General features: G+C 37.8%; 1 protein-coding gene and 1 long non-coding RNA gene across 10 annotated transcripts in view; both read left to right on the top strand.

Annotated features, from left to right (window-relative positions):
• The window catches only part of UTRN (utrophin), a 478,755-nt gene that overhangs the window by 81,608 nt on the left and 375,414 nt on the right, over positions 1–21,733 (top strand). For all 9 annotated transcript variants that reach the window (XM_076002898.1, XM_076002896.1, XM_076002897.1 and 6 more), the window contains one exon: positions 20,317–20,378. In XM_076002898.1, coding sequence (XP_075859013.1) covers positions 20,317–20,378 — 62 coding nt within the window. The remainder of the gene's footprint in view (positions 1–20,316; positions 20,379–21,733) is intronic.
• LOC142870928 (uncharacterized) lies at positions 7,215–17,441 on the top strand. The gene is made up of 2 exons (XR_012919259.1): positions 7,215–8,114; positions 8,149–17,441. It is a non-coding gene; the product is annotated as an uncharacterized LOC142870928 (long non-coding RNA).

Here is a 21,733-nt window from a genome sequence, read left to right as displayed (position 1 = left end):
ATCAATATCAAGATCATTTCACAGTTTCCTGGTAGCTGGGCGTCATGGTGACTTTTTTTTGCCAGGCACTTTGTGTGGATGTATGACCTTGCTTGACTTGTCTTTGATCACTGCGTATCTGTACCCCTGTCTGCTTGGTCTGGCTGCTGCTCCTTGCTGTTTCACTTTGACCTTTGAGAAAGCCGTGACTCTCACTCTTACTTAGTGGGGGACCCGCCTGGTTCATGAAGTCGAGCCTTACCTTGCCAGGTAGTTGCTTGGGTCTTGCTTCCTCGTTGGAGTGTATCCCTTGAAGGCCTTAAACCCTGGTGTCCTTGTTCCTTAGCTCTTCCCCTTTGTCGGAGGGCAACTCTTTCCTGTTCTAGCACACAGGCTGGTCTCTGACAATTGCCACCTCTACATGGCAGTTTTATGGCATGCTATTTTATCCCTATATAGGATAGCAGCCTTTTGATACCCAGTAGGCTTTTGATACCCAGTGTCATTCTGATTGGAACTTTTCTAGAATGATTATTGTATTCTAAACAGTTACGTCATTTATTTTCTTTAATATTTATTGCTTAGAAAAAATAGTTTTAATGAGTACTGGTAGTTTATGCACTAAAGAATTATGTATAGAACTGCCATAGGTGTCTGTAGTTAAATTCCTTTATTAAGATTTCACTCCTCGTGAAATGAAGAATTTGTCAAAGTAAAAATGGTCTAGCTTTATAACTTGGTTTATAAAAATGAATAAATCATAGTTAATATTTTAATAATGCTATGCTTTGAGCCACAGGTTAGAAAAATGGGTACCTTATTTGTCACAATGAATGGAATGACCAAAGCTACAGTTTTTCAAATTCTGACTATTATATATATTTTGTGTACCAAGTAACATTTATTTCTGTGTGCAAGAAAGAGTATGCATGTGTTTGTATGTTGAACTGGGTTTGTTATATAGATACTCTAATAGATAACTAATATGGTATTAGTTATCTATTGCTGTATAACAAATTACCCCAACAGCAAATAATTATTATGTTATACAGTTTTCTGGGTCAGGAATTTGAGAGCGGGGTCTCTCATGACGTTGCAGTCAAGCTGTAGGCAGGGTTGCTGTCATCTGAAGGCATGACTGAAGATGATTCCAAGATGACTTATGTTCTATTACTATGTATTTCACATCTATTAAGTTAAAATATGTGCCACTTTAGCAAAGTTTGGCACAATTATGTGTTTAGACATAAATCTGTATGATCTTGGAATTTAGCATCTCAGTGCTGGGCTGATGGTCAGCGTGTTTGAGCATGTGTGGAAGGACTGAGGGGGGCATGGATGGTTTTTATTTCTTTGCACTGTGAGCGCCATGCACAGTTTCATTCCTGGTTGGTTGCTGTGAGCACTGCTGTGGGGCTGCTCCCCGTGTGTGGCTCTGTCTCCTAGCCCACAGAGTCGGCTCCCAAACCCACTCCGTCTCTCGTTACAAGTCGAGGAGCATTTACTGGAAGGGAGAGACGGGGCGCTGCTGATTTACGGGGGTTTCCGCTTACCCTTATTAGTATTTCTTGGTTCTCCCATCAGTGAGTCTCTGATTTTTTCACCAAAAAATAATCTTACGCAGTCACGGTCCCCTCTGCTTTTACAAAACACTGAGCTTTCCAAAGGGAAACGATTATTCATCAAAATGCTAAACACTAGGATAAAATGTTCCTATTTAGATCAATCAGGGCCAATTTAGTTTTCTAATGAACTTTAGAATTGCTTTTCTGGTCTGCCTTTAGGGACTATTTTTATACCAGCTTTTCTTTCTTTTAATGTTTCTAGAAGTCATATTTTCATCTTTGCCAATGATAAAAGGATCTTTAAACACATGCAAAAGATGAAATGAGAAAGAAAGTGGGATCATCTTGATCTTGATGGCTTTAAAATTTTGCACAAAGATGAAAAGGTGATATAACAGATTCATGTTCTTTTTATTGAAATGGACACGTTAGAGGTCTGGGCTGAATACACAGTTTCTTTAGACTTAGTGAACACATTCAATAAGCTCATTCAATAATTTTTTAATTTACAACCTGTATTGGGAGCTGCATATACTATGGAGATCAAAGTAGGTAGTTCTTGCCCTCATGGACTTACACAAATCAATATCTAATCAAACTGAGATAAGTGCTAGGGTGTGTGAGAAAAGGAAACAGGTTGCTTTGATAGACTAAGGTAGTCTAGAAGTCTGCTCTGGAGAAAACACATGTGAAATTAAACCTGAAATGTCTATCTGAATGGAACAGATTGAGAATGGGGTAAAGAGCACTGCGGGCAGACACAGCAGCATGAGCAAATATCCGGGGACAGGAAAGGGCTGGGTTCCTCAGAGTGACACAAAGGCCACTGTGCTGGAGTGCACTGAGGAGGGAGAGTGTTGCAAGACAAGACTTGGCATAGGAGGGATCAGATGATTCAGTGCCTTGTAAACCATGTTAATTTAGTTGTTCCAAAGTTCAGAGACTCCATTAGAAAGGAACAAGAACAGATTTTAGGAGACAGTGTCAGAAGGTTACTGGCTTCAGGTTGGAGGCAAGAAATGATAGTAGCTTGGACTGGGGGATGACAGTGGAGATAAAGAGATGTGGATGGACTCAAGCTATACTTAGGAATTAGAACCAACACAAATTGATAGAGGTGATGCCATTTTGGTATTAGAAGGAAGAGATGTCTAGGATTTGTTTCAGGGGCCTGGCATGAACAAGTGAATGGATGAAGGTGCTATATACCGAGTTGGGGAAAGATGGGGGACAGAATGGATTTGAGAGGATACCAGCAGTTCCGTTTTAGATGTGTTAAACTTGAAATAAGTCTGTGGGATATCTCAGTGGGCATGTCCGGTAGGTGGTTAGATACATGGTATATATTTATATCTTGCTGCATAACAAGTTATTCCAAAACTTAGCAGCAAATCTATATTAGTTATCTATTTCTACGTAACAAACTACCCCAACTGCAAATAATTATTATGTCATACAGTTTTCCGGGTCAAGAATTTGAGAGTGGGGTCTCTCATGACGTTGCAGTCAAGCCGTTGGCAGGGTTGCCATCATCTGAAGGCATGACTGAAGATGATTTCAAGATGATCTATGTTCGTGGCTTTTGGCAGAAGATTTCAGTCCCTTGCTGGTTCTTGGTGGGAGGCCACAGTTCCTCACCATATAGACCTCTCTGTAGGGCTGCTCAAATGTCTTCTAGATATGGCAAGAGGCTTCTGTTAGAGCAAGAGATACGGGGGAGTGCAAGGTGGAAGCTGCAATACCTTTTATGACATAGTTTCGGAAATCTGAATCGTCATTTCTGCCATATTCTATTTGTTAGAAATGAGTCACCAATTCCAGCCCACACTCAGGGGTGAAGGATTAAGCTCCAACTCTTGAATGGATGGTTACCAAATAATTTGTGAACATATTTTCAAACCACCATACATGATTTTGTAATTCTGGAGAGAGGTTTGGGCCCAAAATAGGACGCAGGGAGTTTTGCACACAGATGCCGTGGAAGTGAGTATATGAGTGACCACTTAGTAAGAGAGAGCAAAATGAGAAGATGCCTAGGACTAATCCCTTAGGAAATCTGACATTTGGGGCGGGGGGTCTGCCGTGGAAGAGTAGAGGAGAAAGAAGAAATTAAATGGGGGAAGATAAGAAGACTGTTTCTCAGGCAGGGAGTGGTCTACTCTGTAGAAGCCTCCCAGGAAGTCTATTTGACTTTCACTTTTAAGAATTTATTCTGTAAATGAATGAACGAATGAGGAAACAAATGAGTCATATAGGTGTACAACATTTTAATTGTAAGTATATTTGTTACAGAAATACTTATAATATTAAAAATGGGAAGCAGCATTAAGAATGTATAATAATGGAGGGTAAATAAATTACTGAATGTCTAGACAATAACATATCTATGGAGCTTTAAATATGATATTGTTAAAGAATACGTTCTGTAATGAAAATATGTTCATAATGTATTTTAAACAATGGTTATAAAATACTATGTATTTTCCTTTTTGTAAAAAAGAAGCAGACAAAAGGGTCTAGGAATGTATTAATATGCAGTGTTAACACTGATTATCTCTGGGTAGAGGGAAAATAAGTCATTTAAATTTTCTTCCTTTTGTTTGTTTAAGTTTTCCTTAATAAATATGAATTGCTTTTTTCAAATATCTCCTTCCAAAGTAAAGTGAAAATAATTAAAATAATAATGATACTTAAAATTTGATTGAGGAAAATTATAGTATAAAATTTGGCTCTGAACTGCCCTGTAGCCATGACCAAGTGATACAGTGAGTGGATACAATAATACCACTGTCTAGTAGGAAGAAGTTCTTGGATTTGTCCAGACAGCCTGGTTTATTCCTGGCCCCAAAAGTGAGCGGAAGAGATAGATGCATGTTGGCCTGTAAAGCAATTTCACATCAACTCCAGAGATGTTCTTAAATCTTGGTGAAAACAGAGAGTGTACTTATAAATGTAGGTTCTGAGAAGGCAGTTATGTAGGCGGAGGGCAGATTCCTACATAGGGCGTAGGTAGTAAGCTTTCTCATAATTTGGTGTAACAAAGTGGTGAAGTTTGTAGTATCTTGAGAATGTGGTGGTTAACATTCCCTTAGACCAGATACCCTCACATCTCTGGATGACTGGGAACCACTTGATTCATTAAGTCTGGCTGAAGTCAAGGAATCTGTATTTTAAGACAGTTCTCCAGGGAATTCTGATAGTTAGCTATATCTGGGAATTTGTGCGGTCCACCATTCCCTTTTACAGAGGTAGGACGTCTCACTCCATCTTCTTGGCCAGAAATATTCTTGTATTTCTTCCCTCAGACTTATCTCATTGGTGTCAGATTGAGTTAGGTTTGAATTTAGCAGCAAGTAAGAGAAACTCTATTCCTCTGGATGAAAATAAGAATCAATTCTTTTTCTCAAGCAACCTTTAGTCCGTAGGTGGCCAATCCAGGGCTGGTTCCCTGCTCAGAGAAACTGGCTGCTTCTGTGTTCCTCGCAGAGGAAGGAGGAAGGCCCAGGGAAAGGTGTTCATGCCAGCCACGTCTGTTAATTTTTATCAGTGAAATAATAAATCTCCTGGGTTTTCCGCCTAACACCTTTTTGCTCACCTCTGCCCAGAACTGGGCCATATGGTTATCTCTAGTTGCAAGGGGAGGAACTATTTTAACTGATCACCTTGCTACAAGGAAAAAAAAATGAGATTGGTCTTGTAAGCAAGAAGGGGAGAAAGGATGCTGGAGTAGGCAACTAGCAGCATCTCCCACAATGAGCTGGAGCGAGTATTTCTCTCTTGAGTAAGATGGCGAACGGCATGGCCACAGTGAAAACAATTCTTATTCCTGAATTCAGGTTACCTACAGTTATATTCCAAAGGAATAATATTTTGAAAATATGAATTTTAAAAGATGAAATTGGAACCAAGTGAAATTTCTCCATTTGTCTTATTGGAGAATATAGGAGTTGAGACATATTAGTATCTCTTCTTTAAAAATCACACTGAAATGGAAATGAAAATGTTTATTGCATGTAGTTTTTCCCACATTTAACAAAAATTTTGGTAAAATACACATAACATAAAATTTACTATTTTAGCTATTTTAATTGTACATTCATATTGTTATGCAACCATTGCTAACATCTTTCTCCAGAACTTTTCCTGTTGAAAAACTAAAACTCTATACCCATTAAACAATAACTACTCATTCCCTCTTCCCTTCAGCCTAAGGCAACCACTATTCTACTTTCTGTTCCTATAAATTTTACTAGGTAACTCATATAAGTGGAATCATACAATGGTTATCTTTGTAGGACTAACTTGTGTCACTTAGCATAATGTCCCCTATGTTCATCCATGTTTTAGCTTGTGTCAAAATTTTCTTCCTTTTCAAGGCTGAATAATATTCCATTGCATGTATATTTTGCTGATTTATCTATCCATTTGGGTTACTTGGGTTGCTTCCCTCTTTTAGCTATTGTGAATAATGCTTCTATGAACACGTGTGTACAAATATCTCTTAGAGACTCTGCTTTCAAATCTTTTGGGTATATTATTGCATGTGCATTTAACTCAGACCCAATTTTTCCTTGACATGACCCAAAGTCATAGTGGCTAGCTTACCCTTGTCCTGAGGAAATGCTAAAGTTTTGAACAAAGAGTGTCCATCCAAACCTTTTTGTTTGATTCACTCTTACTAACCTCCAAGAAAAAATTGTCATCATGAATTATATTTTATGTAGTCTATAGGATCAGGGAGGGAAGGGAGTAATTATAGTGTTCCCAGAAGATGCTGGCCATTGTATTGCCACAGTGTAAAAGGACACTAGGTTTTATGGTGCCATTAGGAAGGAAACAAGAAAGAAAACAGAGAACATTATCCTTCCTTTGCAGAGCCGCGTTGACTGTGCGCATGGATTACTATCTGAGATTCTGGTCTCCTACTTAAATGATTTAACAGTGAAAGGTATTCTAGTGGGGAAACCCAAGTCCTAGAGTGGATGCATTTGTTGTTTTTGTATAACTGACTAAAATGATTAGCACTCTTCAGTCTAAAAAGATGAAAGTGGAAAGAAGATATAATTACCAGCTATATAAGCGTATTTATTTCAGAAAAGCAAACATAACCTTGTTCTTCTAATCTTCAATTGGTAAACTAATCTGAACTTTTTGATGCTTAAAGGAAATATGTTTAAGGCAAATGAAAGGAAGAGCTATTTTACATGGAAGATAATTATCAACTTTCTTATACTCAGTGACGGTATAGACTGAATTTACAAATTTTTTAAAAAGGCAAATAAATATCAGACTCACTGTAGACTATAAAATAAAGCTAGTGCCGATTTGGGGCAGAACCAACATTTTTAACAGTTATAAGAGGATAATGCGATCATCAGCATGGGGGGGTGGCGTGAATATGAGGTTTCTTATATTTTTGCTGATTCTAAGGATTTTATGTCTCCCTTGTCCAACCCTCCTGAATAAGATTTTCACTGCAAAATGTATTAGAAGCTGTTGTGAATGTTTCACATAGTTATGTAAATTGAAAACAAGAAAGTGTGCATTTTTCAATATGAAACTACACATTTATTTTACTTATTAACTTTCAGTTCACACCCTTTTTTTTTTTTTTTTTTTTTTTTTTTGAGACAGAGTCTCGCTTTGTTGCCCAGGCTAGAGTGAGTGCTGTGGCGTCAGCCTAGCTCACAGCAACCTCAAACTCCTGGGCTCGAGTGATCCTTCTGCCTCAGCCTCCCGGGTAGCTGGGACTACAGGCATGCGCCACCATGCCCGGCTAATTTTTTATATATATATCAGTTGGCCAATTAATTTCTTTCTATTTATAGTAGAGACGGGGTCTCGCTCTTGCTCAGGCTGGTTTCGAACTCCTGACCTTGAGCAATCCGCCCGCCTCGGCCTCCCAAGAGCTAGGATTACAGGCGTGAGCTACAGCGCCCGGCCTGGTTCACACCCTTTTAAGCAAAGAATTCTGTGCTTTAAAGGCTGATTTCTTAACTGTGACATCCACAGGAAGAAAACCCCTGAGTTTTTAAAGAGAAATACAGTGTTCCTCTGACATGTTTTTCCTACTTATTATAAATATTTGTCTTGGACAGAGGATTGCATTTTAGTGGACTTGCAATTTTTCAAATTTAATTATTAAAATGACTCTTCTTCCTTTTTTATGCTCGTACATTTTGGTTTTAACTTGTCATGGCTCAACAAGTAAAATACTTCAAATAGAAACCAAAAAAAATTCAATATAGGAAAATCTCCAAAAACCACTTCAGAAATACTCTTATTTTTCTTATTTTAAAAATTGTATTCCTAGAAGCTGGCATTTCATTAAAAGAAATAAACAAAGGACAGATACTCCTCATTTTTCTCCAGATATAAATTTCTCCAGAATACAAATTCTTTTTCTGGAAATGAGTAAAATAGTGGGCCTTTGAGAAAGTCTGTGTGGCTTGGTGTGATCTATTGGTAGCATTTAGTTTTGCAATAATCATCTATTTTTTTCTCCCTAGCTTAATAACTGATTAGCAGCCTGATTATTTTACCTTGAAATAGTTCAATTTATTGCCAATGGTGTATTTTATTTAATTTATTTTTTTTTTCAAAGGTGTATTTTAAATGTAGTTTACGTGACTCAACTCCCCTTTTCCATTTTTCTGAATAGACTTGAAGTGAATAGACTTGAAGATGGGAAGAAAGTCCCCTCCATAAAAATTTATTTTACATCTGGCTAATTGTCTCTTTAGCCTGGAAGTGGAAAACTCACCGGAAAGGCAGTTGCAAATAAAACCATTTAACCTGGCGAGTTTCATTTTTAGAAATATGTGACTGTAACTGTATCCTATTTAGGAGCCCAGTTGCTGGTACCTTTCTCTCCCCCATCCTCTGGGCTTTGGGAGCTCTTTTTGTTGTGTTGTGGCATCTGAAATATCTCCCTCCCTCCCAGTTCCCTCCTGTCTGAAAGTATAATAATTACAGACATGCAGAAGTCTCCCTTACTCTCACCGTCCCCACCAAAACAGACAGGCAGACAGACAGACCTTGTGTCAGCACAGTTTATTTTTTTAGCTGCCAAATTCTCTTCCCTTCCTACTTATCCACATTAAAGTGGAGAAAAACCTTTTCAGGATGGGTGCTTCAAAGAAAAAAATGTTACAGAAGTATTAGAAATTAGAAAGTATAGCTAAGAAAAAATAGAATATAAGAGTCTCTTAGAATCTTCCAGTTTAGAGATACAGTGCTAATATTTTGGCTCTTGGCTTTGTAGACATACATGCATACAATGTATAAATGAAACACTACATGTATTCGTTAGTGATCTGCTTTGTACTCCTTAATGTATTGTGAAATCCTTAGTATCATTTTGAATGGTTATATTCATGCATTGGGTTATACTTTTAAATAATTCCCATGGATGAACATTGGGAAACCTTGTGCTTCATGATGGTTTGAGCTCTTCAATGTGAAGACCCTCTCCTGTTGGCTCTAGTCTTGCATTTTACAGGTTGGTTGCTTGCTATCTTCATGAGTATCCTGCCCACCTCTAACTCATTAGGTACAAAGAGGAGCTTCCCTTCCTGATTGATTTCTCTTCCTGTGCTTTTTAAAAAAGTTTTATTTATTAATTTTTATTTTTTAATAGAGAGGCAATACCATCCTTCAAGTTGCCCAAAGCCTAGGGATTTCTTGGGCTGCCCTTTCTCCTTTATTACTCTTACCATAATTCAGTACCAGTCCCAGCATGGGGGAGGGTAGGGACGGATAATATTGGTCAGAGGGTACAGTTTGACAGGAGGAATAAATTCAAGAGATCTATGGTACAACAAGGTGACTGTGGTTAATAACAATGTACTGTGTACTTGAAAATTGCTAAGAGAGTAGATTTTAAGTGTTCTCATAAAAAATAAATGCATGAGGCAAAAAATTAAAATTTTGCTCCTTAAGAATCAAAGAACCTGTTGAGAATGGAATGCATAATAAAGAGAGACCATCATCCCCCACCCCCCAAGTCCCTGTAGCAACCTTACCTCCATAATTCATACCTACCACAGCCATCTCTCCCTTTCTTATCTCATTACTCCTCTGTCCCTTCAGGCTTTCCAATGTCTAGCATGGATGATTATAATAAGCCTCAAACTGGCTGACTTTCTTCCAGCGTCTCTCCCCACGATTCCATTTTTCATATTAATCTCACTAAATGACACTTCTGATCATGTCAGAAAAAGCTAGTGGCCCTGCATTGCCTGCTCATTGAAACTCTTACTGTGGTCTTCAGAGTCCTCTGCAGTCTAGCAGTAGCCTCTTTCCAACATTCAGTGGCATTGCAGCTGTGATCAAAAATAGTCAAAGAAACTCTTCGCAGTTGTGTCTGCATGTCCTGGTCTTCCATACTTTTAGGACTTCGCTGCAGCTGTTCTCCCTTCCACAAACGCCATTCCTAACCATTTTTACCTGCCTCACATGGCAATTCAAGGGCTGGCTCAAATGCAACCTGTTCCTTGAATCTTTTCCTGATTCTCTTTCAACCTTCATCCACGAGAAGTATTTTTCCTATGAATTTATGAATGTGTCTGTACCTAATATTATATATATTAGTTGTCATCGTTTATTTAGGTGCTTGTATCACCCCTACCCTCACCCCCCAAAAATCATAGCATCTTGAAAAAGCACCTGGATCTCTTTGGGGACTGACATATAGTAAATGCTGTTACTGTTTCTTTGTACAGTGTTTTTTACAAAATAAATGCACAGCTAATTTTCACTAAATGAGTAGGAAATGCAAAACTTTACACAAAGAATATATATAACAAAGAGTTGGAAATTACACAAAGAATATATATAACAAAGAGTTGGAAATATTTCTAATTCTTATTATGTCCATGCTTTGGATCAGAAGTCTTACAAAATGACCTAAGCCAATTGGGTCATGCACAGTGATTAATTTTTGCATTATTTTTGGTTGATGATGCTAGCTCCAAGTGCTTAACAGTAGAGTGTGAGGAGTATCTGTTGTCTCACTATCAGGATTATAATGAAGATGAACTTCAGACCAAATCTAGCCAAGAACATTGGCATTCATTAAGCAATTGTTATTAGCAAGCAGGCTCATACAGCCTGTTGTGTAAACTTGGTAAGCTGCATTTCTCTGTCCTTTTGAAGGACACGAAGGTCATAGTTTAGGTAAATACGACAGTATTCTAGACCTGTGCAGTTTGGTGCATTGGCTGCTGAGTATTTGAACTGAGGCCAGTCCAAGTTGAGATCGTGGTGTAAATATAAAATATACACTGGATTTCAAAGACTTTGTAAGAAGAAAAAGACTGCAAAATATCTTATCAAGATATTTAAAAATATTGACTGTATATTGAATTGGTAATATTTTGGAGATACTGGGTTAGACAGCACTTATTAATAAAATAAATTTTACCTTTTTTTAAATGTGGGTGCTAGAAATTTTAAAATTATGTATGTGACTCACATTATGTTTCTATTGGACAATGCTGTCTTAGGGAGAGGATTTAGTTAATTTTAAAATCAGCATCAGATAACTAGAATCCTCCTGGCCAATGGCTGAACACAGGCCTTTAGGGATCTAGCCTCCCAGACTCACTAGATTTTTATCATCCGATTCATCAATGGTAGGATGTATCTAGAAAATATTTTGACCAATCCACGTTCATTGAATAACACTATGTTCACCAGTGGGACAATATTTGTAACGTTCTAATGATGGCAATTATCAAACCACAGTGAAAGCACATTTCTCACATTTGTTAGATTAATTAGCAAAGTCTCTTGTGTTGATGATGACGAAGATAACTGATGCCCTGGTAGTGGCCCACTTTGGAGTTTAGCCTTTTTAATTCAGTTACAGCTGAACTTCTTGGGGGTGTTATCCCAGGTTGGTACAGCTGAGACCCCTTCGAGTGGTTTGCACACTGGAGTCTGCGTGTCTCACGGTGACCGTGGCAAGCTTTTCTGATAGTAAGGCACTTAAGAAAGCATTTTGAGTACCTTCCTTCTCCTTTCCCCACCTTTCCTTTCAAGATTCCTCTTCTCCACTGTATGGATGAAAGGCATACCTCTCACAATCCCCAGATCTTACTTTGGTACATTGCTGTGAGGCACCAAACAAGGGGACAATTTAAGAACACAGAGCAAAGAGCACTCCCCGAAGAATTGTTAAAATGGTTAGTGCTTTTACTGCATCAAGTGCACAGCTTTTTGCCCAGGTGCCAAGCAACCATCCATCCATCCATCCATCCATCCATCCATCCATCCATCTTAGAAAGAGAATCCTGAAGTGAGATGTTCCCCTGGGGACATGCATTAACATGGTTTTTAAATAGAACACTAAAGTCAGGCTACTCCTGTCAGAAAATAAGTCTGAATTGGCTGATTAGTTTGACAGAGAGGACTAGTTTTGCCAATTAGGTAACAGGGGAGACATTTTCTATTAATTGAATAAGCTAAATTTGCAGCTCCTTAGCAATATGCTAGCAATTACATCTTTTTAACTGTTTATATTTGTGACAAATATTAGTTGTCAACTTAAAAATGTACATGGGAATTCTTTTAGAGATTCATGAACAGGAGTGTTTGAAATCTTTGATTTAAACTAATAATATCACATTTTCTATGTTTAAGTTTTCTAAAGTATATAATAAACATTATACAGAAAGGTTTTTTTTTTTTTGAGACAGTCTCGCTCTGTGGCCTGGGCTAGAGTGCTGTAGTGTCAGCCTAGCTCACAGCAACCTCAAACTCCTGGGGTCGAGCAATCCTTCTGCCGCAGCCTCCCAAGTAGCTGGGACTACAGGCATGCGCCACCATGCCTGGCTAATTTTTTCTATACGTTTTTAGTTGCCCAGCTAATTTCTTTCTATTTTTAGTAGAGACAGGGTCTCACTCTTGCTCAGGTTGGTCTTGAACTCCTCACCTTGAGCGATTCTCCCACCTTGGCCTCCCAGAGTGCTAGGATTACAGGCGTGAGGCGCCATGCCCGGCCCATACAGGAAGATTTAAGAAGAGAAAAAAAAGTTGCAAAAGACATTCCGGGAGAGAAATGGTGGAAAGAGACAGCCTTAGCTGTGTGTGGCTTGCTGCAGAGGGGCCAGACTGGTGCAGCCAGGCAGCCTTTGTGGCTGAGAATTCCAAAATGGTGGCCTAGGTCACGGCAGGTCCAGGGAAGAGTGTTGAAAAAGAGTATTCAGGGCTGCAGGATGGAGAGAAGTTTGAATGTTCAAAAATGTGGGACTGGCAGAAGAAAGAGGTGTGTTCTGAAAATGAAGAGGGAGGAAAGAGAGGGAGAGTCCTGGCTCCAGTGATTCCCGAAATAATGGGGTATAGTAGAGAAAGCTCCCTAGCTCTGCCTGATGGAATGTTGATTCAGGCCTTTAAGTTATCTAGACTTTTCCAAGTGTCTAATCCTCCTGAGCTAGAGACACTTTTTCTTTGACTCACGAGTTTCTTGGGGTCACATTATTGTTTGGTATTACCTGGGGACTCTCCTGCTTAGCTGAATTGAAAGGCCAGAACTCAAGCTTACCGGAACTGTTGTTGTCTGGCTCTTCCTCTGTCTCAAGGTGTTTATACGAACTCTGACACGCATAGGATTAAATTGAAGCAAGGAGGGAGGCCAAGCCATATTGCCACACCTTTTGATTCATTGGCGTTGTTGGCTTCAGAATGTTAACTTTGGCTTTTACAATGCTCATTCACTGATTAAGCTTGCCGCTATTCAATATATATATTTTTTATTTGAGTGCGATGACTCATTGTCATGATTATAGAGGACACATGGTATACAGTTAAAGGTTTTCCACATCAGCTCTATAGAAATAATAGCATTTCTACATATGAATTCAGGGAAGTATTTGGGTACTGAAAGTATTGTTCCCTTTTTCTTTGAGTATTTTTCTCCAAGTTTTTTTGTTTGAGAATTACTATTTCTTGGCTATTATGTTGTTTTATTGTATGGATTTATGAGGAAGACTCCTCATAATATGGGGAAAATAATGAAAGAAACAAAGTAATGAAAATGAGACTAATACTACTTGAGTACTTAGTAGCCTTGTAAGAACATGTTTTTGCTGCTATTTTGACAAGTAGAACTTGTCATGGGAAAGTCTGAAGGTCAAATCACTGGAATGCTTTTTACACTCAGAAATTTTTTTTTGTATGAATTTTCATACATCTAGAATTATATATTAGTGAAATAGTCACTGTTTCTTGAGGTTTCTGTAGACAATATGTAAAACATACCAGGTGTTTAATAAGAATAAAGTGAGGAATTGAATTTCATAGAAATTTTCTTTCATAAATTAGTTTACCCTTTTATCAATCAATAAAAAAAGTTGTTTCCTATTAGCTTTTCATGACAGTGACTCATATCATTATGATGCATTCAGCTTCTCCTAAATAAACCCTCCTAGTTCTATGACATTTCAAGTGATTTTAATAAAAATCTTCACTCCCGGGACAAAAATCCAAAGTGAGGTGGTTTGTATGTAAGTCTTACAATTTCTGCCCCCATAAATTGAATTCTTGTTCTATTGCATTTGCAACATATATAATATGGTTGATATCTAAGATACTAAGAGTTTTTTCCAAAATATATTTCCAGAAGAAAGGTTTCAGGCAGTGCCAGATGCCTATAAATCTTATAGACATTCTTTCAGGTTAAGTTTAACAGCTCTAGAAAGTGAAAGTAGGAAAATATTACCTCCTGTGCTTTGCTTAAAAAAATTGAAAGAGCTTGTCAAAAAGAATATAGGTAAGAAGTAAACTCTAAAATTAGAAGATGGTCAGGAATTAATAGTTACATTTAATTCTGGAAATAATTCTTCTAAGTAAATTAATAATTTTGCAATGTTGTGTGGATTAAATGCAAAAAAGCTATCTCTGAACCCCAGTTACTTCAGGATGGGATCCCATCAGCTGCCCTCTAATATACCTTTCTGCTGTTACCCTCTGATTCTGTGATGATAAGGTGAGTCTTTTTGGTGCGTTAAGTTGGTTCTCGGCTAGAACAAACATGTTTCTGCAATGCTGAAAATGATGTAGATTCTAAATACAGTTCAGGTGGGGCTGTGGATATTCTGGAACCCAAGGGCTCCAGAATTGCCATGAATGTTCGAGCAGAATAGATGGTTCAAGATAGCAGAACATGTGTTTGCTTAAGGAGGTTTTTTTTGTTGTTGTTTTAGTTTTGTTTTTTTAAAGAATCTCTATTTTCCTACACGAACATTTTTAAAGCATATACTTCTAACTCTGTAACCTTCTTTTTTTTTTTATAGGTATAAACAGTTTTCAGTATTGAAAACTCTCTGAAGTTGGAGGTATTATTTTGACATCATTATATGTTACAGCCCTCTGTGTTTTCTAGTAGATACACTATTAAATGTGCTCTTTTTTTGTCAGGTGTTGAGTCTGAGGCTGAAATGAAGAAGGTATTGATTAGCCACATTCTGTTTAGAATGCCCTTGTTCCAATCTTTGCATGACCCAGACTTCATCTGTCTTTCAAGATGTATTTTAAAGCCTCCTTTTTCCCATTAGGCTCTTTTTAACCTCCTCCTACTTGGAAGTGCATTGAACACAGGCTCAGCGGTCAGCTAGACCTGGTTCTGTGTGTGGTCCTGCATTTACTGGGCAGGTGGTGCTGGGCAATTCATTTCACTTGTCTCTGGGCTTCAGCCTTCTTTGAAAAGTGGAGTTGTTTTTCTTTTCCCTCTCACTCCATCTGTCTCCACCTCTCCCAAAGAAACCACCAACTTGTATTTTGTTTTTTACAGGCTAATCTGAAAGTCTGTTTTAAATGCAGTTTTTAGGCTGGACATGGTGGCTCATGCCTGTAATCCCAGCAGTTTGGGAGGCTGAGACAGGAGGATCACTTGAGGCCAGGAGTTTGAAACTGGCCTGGCAACATAAGAGAGACACTGTCTGCACATAATAAAAATATTAGTCAGGTGTGGTGGTGTGTGCCTGTAGTTCCAGCTACTTGGGAGGCTGAGGGGAGGATTGCATGAGTCTAGATGTTCAAGGTCATAATAAGCTATGATCAGGTCACTGTACTTTAGCCTGGGTGACAGAGTGGGACTCTGTCTCTAAATAAATAAGTAAATATGTAAATAAATAAATAAAGGAAGTCTTTAGCTTTAATAATGTCAATGTTTAAATGCAGCAAGCTCACAGAAATAACATTTGAAATGTTAACCATCTAAATTTCTTGTACACGTAGGTATTTTTGACACTTTTGAAAACTACATTTTTAATTTTAGGCATTTTTTGGGTCCTCTGAGGGGATGCTAGATTTTGAAAGAAACGCAGGGGGTTTAAGCACTCAGCTCGAGAGCAGTCTGTCTCCTGTTGGCTCTGTTTCTTTGTCTACATATTTATAATATTTTACATGTTATTATGTAATATTTATTATTTCCATATGAAATTTCCATGCATATTGTTTGAATAAATGAAAGGGGGTTGTTCAGAGACCAACAAATTAGGTATGAGGAAACACGAGAGCAGAATGGTATGAATAAGTCTTAGCAGTAGGTTTATATTGGGGGTGATTCACATGTAGTACCCAGAAAAAGAAGTGGGAGTGTGGTCTGAAATACTTCCGAAATCATCTTTTTTGCTGATGTGAAATTGACTTTCTAGGGTGTGTTAAATTTCATATTTGTGAAAGAGGACTCAGTGAAGTCCATCCAAGTTTTAAATCATCCAACAAGACATTTCTTTTTTGGCTTAAAGTCTAAGGACTTCTTTTCTGAATAGCTGCATTTTTTGGGACTCATTTTAAGTTAGTGCCAGCCAATTGGACACTCTTAAATTGCTTCAAAAAATGTGCTAGAGGATAATGCTCTCTCCCTAATAGCGAAGAGTTTTAGTGGTGGTATATATACATCTTCCCAAGATTTGTGTGCTTCCATAGGGGAAACAACTCCTATTTTCTCTGCCACATTTCCAGTTTAGGGTTTAAATTAAGATTTGTTGCTGAGTTCTCTAAAAGAATTTTCGATATGCATTCGAGCTGGTGAGGTGAAAACATTTTCAAACTAGTTTCCTTGAAGATTTATCAAGCAGTTTTTTGTTGGCTTTTTTTTTTTTTTTTTTTTGCTTTACTTCCCTTACCTACCACAGAAATGAAATTCCAGGCTAGGCAGCAGGGAAGGAGGCCCTTGGATCTGTGTGAGCATGTCAAAAGCATTTTAAGAAGAGCAAAATATTTAGAGGAAGAATTTGGAAAAGCAGCCTTAAGGGATTTAACACATTTTTCTTCTCCTAATTCAGTCTCGTGTTTGTCCCCCTAATGGAGAAAGGTCATTAATGGATAAGATTTGCTAAGCCAGCAAAGGCTTTCAGAAGCGAAATGGTTTTTCTCCAATCCCAAATCTAAAGAAGAGTTGTTGAAGTTTGGCAACCTGAAAGGATACATCTAGAGAAGGTGGATTTGCAGTGTAAATTATACTTACTCATTTAATACATGTACACATAATCAAGTTATATGTAAATTTGTTATGTACTCACACATTTTTGCTTTGGAGAAATTGAAATAACTAATTGGCTTGCTAATGAAAGTTGAAATAATTTGAGACTGTTGTAATTCTGCATAAATTTCTTGGAGGGCAAAATGATTGACCAGAACAGCATGACAGATTTTTAGTTGCCCCATTACCAGTTTGCTAGTCTGTCTTCACCTCTCTGATACAGAGACCTGGCCAAGGTTGTTTACCTTAATTGTTATGATGTGGATGGAGGTCAGTTCTATACTAATAAGTATTCCAAATTTGTTACATTTTTTAATCTCATAATTGAAAGGCCACAGGATAATTCTTTTTTTACTGAATTCCTATCTGGTAGAAAATAAGATGTGTGTTTGTGTCTGAAAAAAAAGAAATGCAAACTGAAGGCTTATTGAAATATGAATCTTTTTTTTTCCCCTCTTTAACTATATCAGGAAAATGAATGCAGAAGAATATTTATACATTTTTTTGGAGTATTTTTTAAACATTTGGATGTTAGACAATTTATCTTTTACGGGCACATATTTTATCAGTTACTTAGAGTCATATTCAGTTACTGATTAGACCCAAAGAAAAAAGGCTATTATAGAAACATTTCCTTGTTATTTTTTATGAACATTCTGTAAAGGGAGAAATCCAGTTTAACATTTGATTTCATTGTATATGTGATAAAATGGAAAGATCTTATATATCATTTAATAAGGTGACAGGTACTCATTTCTTTGTTTACTCTATATCTGGAGAGAAACCTATATAGTATTAAATATTTTAATATGTTTTTTGAAATAAAGTTACATGCTCTGAAAAGAAGCTTTATGTTAAGAAAACATAAAGTGGCCGGGCGCTGTGGCTCACGCCTGTAATCCTAGCTCTTGGGAGGCCGAGGCGGGCGGATTGCTCAAGGTCAGGAGTTCAAAACCAGCCTGAGCAAGAGCGAGACCCCGTCTTTACTATAAATAGAAAGAAATCAATTGGCCAACTGATATATATATAAAAAATTAGCCGGGCATGGTGGCACATGCCTGTAGTCCCAGCTACCAGGGAGGCTGAGGCAGAAGGATCGCTCGAGCCCAGGAGTTTGAGGTTGCTGTGAGCTAGGCTGACGCCACGGCACTCACTCTAGCCTGGGCAACAAAGCGAGACTCTGTCTCAAAAAAAAAAAAAAAAAAAAAAAAAGAAAACATAAAGTGTAGTGTATTTATCCTTTAGAATTTTTCCCATTTTTATGGCCAAAACTTCTTAAGTTGTATAAATGTTATGAAATTAAGATAATTTAATATTAATATTTATTTATGACCTTTCTATATTTTTTATTCATAGGACTAAAGAATAATGGATATGGCAAAGTTTACAAAAGTAAATTCTTTTTAAGGTAGTGGGAAAAATCATGGGATTTTCCAAGTGCCCTGAACACTGATATTTAATATTAAATTCATTTTGATGAGTCTGGTGTAGCGCCCTCTGCAGGTTGATGTGGGGTGGTAGCCTTATATTCTGAGTATAATCTGTACTCTGTCCCTTTTGGGTAAAATGGTAAAGGCTCAGACATTTCAGCGTGTAAGCAAGTCCTCTTGGTTAACGAATGGCTTATGTGTGGCATTGATCAGGTGATAGAAATCCTGAAACGGGCTGATGCTGTCTTCATTGTCCTTTCTGGAAGGAAGGTCACCACTCAGCACCGTTACATTAACATCAGGAAGTTTCTTAGAGAACAGTTTTGTTTTCTATCCCAGTTTCTCCCTTAGTGTCTTGGAGTCAATCTCCAATTACCTTTATGGATCGGTAAAAGTGCACTCTTTTCTGAAGCCACTGCTATATTTATTCTAGGAATGACCTTTTAATTATGAACTCTCCTTCCAGAAGGGAGTAAGGACCAAAGATACCTCGAACTTGGTGAAATAGCAGGTGAACTTCTCATTATCCTGTTAGAGATTGGTGAGAAAGGTGTGTGTTTATATGCAGAAGGGAGCCCCTTTTGGATTTGATGCGTGGAGAGCACAGCACACTTGGGCCTCTTTCATTATTATTTTGCTGATGTGCGGTGAGAGTCAGCCCAGCAGTGTGGACGGCGGCAGGGCAGGCAGTGATACGTACAGATGGAACTACAGCTTTCTGCGCTGATCCAGATACTCTTCCGACTTTCAGAGCTAAAATGCTACTTTGTAGGCTTGAAGCCAACTGTGACTCTTTTGCTGGTTTATAATATAAAGTTGGGGAGAGGTTGAAGAGGGTATGATTGGAAATAACAGAAAGGGACATTTGTTTATCTGCCTTGCTTACACTTTTACTATATATAACAACAAGCTGAACACCAGCTCTTTGTCAAATGTTTACCACTTATATTCACTAATCTTTACAGTTCCCTTGCAAACTGGGTATTATTCACCCCTGTTTTACAGATGAGAAAATTATGAGGCCAGGAGATGTTACTACAATGACTTACTCAAGGTCACACAATAAGTGCTTTGGGGTGTAGTCTATTTGGTTCTGAAGTCCTTTGCTTTTTTTGTCATGCCACATGGCCGCCTCATATAGGACCAAATCATTCTGCCCATCATCAAGAAGTTCAGGGTACTTTAGTTTTTTAAAATCAATTTTCATTTGTGGTGACTTGGAAAATGAATTTGTAATCAAAACCAAAGTTGATAATGTTTCTAAGCTCCTCTGATTTCTCTACCTGTAAAATCTTTGGATAGATGAGGGTCATTAAAACCTTTTTTTGGTCTTAACTGTAGGAAAATGGGTTACAAGATTGTCTCTAAATCTTGAACTATTGTTCTGGAGAGTGTAGGGCTGGTATTAAAAGGCAGGAAGTTATGAATTCCTTAGTTTTTGTTGAATAACTTTGAGTTTTGTTTTGAATATGCTAACATTTTGATTGTGCTGAAATTGTACTTAAACAAAATGCAACGGAAAGTGTTATGTGTGGGAGTTAGAAAGTCAGGTCCTCATTATATCTTATCAACCCGATTTAGTAGCTGGCAGCAATACACCGGGGCTTAGGGTGAGACAGCCAGGTCCCTTGGGAGCGGTGCCCGAGCCTCCCTCTGTTGTAGGCGCCGTCAGGCTGCACAAATGATGAACTGGGCGACCATCACATTCTGCGTTAGCTGTGCCTCATTGTGCCCTGAGAGCTCTACCAATAGGACTATTTTAAACTCCCCAGGGTAGAGATAAGCTTTATTTAGTGCCTTACTAAAGGTACAAACTCTCATGCTTTTCCCTTCTCTCTCTTTTTCTTTCCCACAGATGAACACAATGACGTGCAGAAGAAAACCTTTACCAAATGGATAAATGCTCGATTTTCAAAGGTAACCAAGACTTCCAAAAACTTTATAATGACTCACATGCCTCATTCTGATTGATGGAGTTTGGTTGGAAGTGCAGCAGATTTTCCCCATGAACTGTGATCTAACTGCAATCTTCTGAGTATGCAGATACAGTTACTCTTCTTTTAGTCTGTTTAAATGGAAATTCTGATGTGAACAGTTTATGTGGTGCTTTTTACTTTTACCCAGCCATCTCCAGATACCTAAACCAACAGTTTTGCTGCTTTCGGTTCCGTGAATCCTGGCACATATAGGAAATGAGCACCTTGGGAAATTTTTTTGTTCACTTTGTTAAAAGGATGATGATTTCATTTTGCTTGGTTAAAACCAAATTGTTATCAGTCAGGCAGCCTTTCTGCCCTGTCAAAACTATTTAGGGTTTTTTATCCTATTGGATATGGCTAATAATGTTTATCTACCCTTCGAGTTCTTTTCTCCTGTACTTCCTTAATTTTTTCCCCCAAAGATCTGTTCTTTCTCGGCATTTCTAACCACTTGGAACATAATCAATGCTTTGATCAATACTTTTTTTTTTTAGGGGCAGAGCATGCGGAAGAGAGGAATTGGCAGTGCTATTTTCAAGTTTGTTCTAGTATGATTGTCCATTAGTTATTTAAGTTGGGATTTTGTCTACTAATTCTGAGGTAGGAGGAGAGTGTTCAAATTAATGGATTGTAGGAATATATTGTAGCAAGAGGAGCAATAAAGTTTTCTCAGAGAAACACTGTTGTGGGCTTTTAACTAGTATGAAAGCTGTTTTAATTAAGAGTTATTTCTATTTGGGAAAGTTGTAAGGTCAGGGAAATTAATAGTAGTATTTCTTTGAGGAAAAATGAGGATATTTTAAAGTTACTTGGCAGCACAGTTTAAAGATTGGTCTGTATCCAGTGTTTCTAGTTGATTGACTGTGATGTTTCTTAGGTTTCACTATACAAGTTTTTGTTGAGGGCATTTTAATTTTGTTTTTTAAATTTTCATAGATTTAGGGAGGCACAAGTGCAATTTTTCAGGTGACTATGGTGGGTAGCGGCGAAGTCTGGGCTTTTAGTGTAGCCATCACCTGAAAAGTGTATACTGTACCCATTAAGTAATTTTTTACTCTTTACCCCTCCACCCTCCCACCCTCTTATCTCTGGAAACCATTATGCTGAGGGATGTTTTATCCTGCCTCTGAGAATGTAAGGCATGTGAAAACTGACTTTGACAGAAGAGTTAAGAATATGGAGAATTCAAATATAGAAGTGCTTACATAATTGGTGATTTTATGGGTAGGACTATTCCGAAGTAGACACAGGTGTTTTTTGGTAAAATTTAAATTGTTTTATTCTAGAGACACA

Source organism: Microcebus murinus, chromosome 5 (assembly GCF_040939455.1).
Source record: "Microcebus murinus isolate Inina chromosome 5, M.murinus_Inina_mat1.0, whole genome shotgun sequence".
NCBI classification, from domain to species: domain Eukaryota; kingdom Metazoa; phylum Chordata; class Mammalia; order Primates; family Cheirogaleidae; genus Microcebus; species Microcebus murinus.
This window is presented reverse-complemented; position numbering and strand designations above follow the sequence as displayed.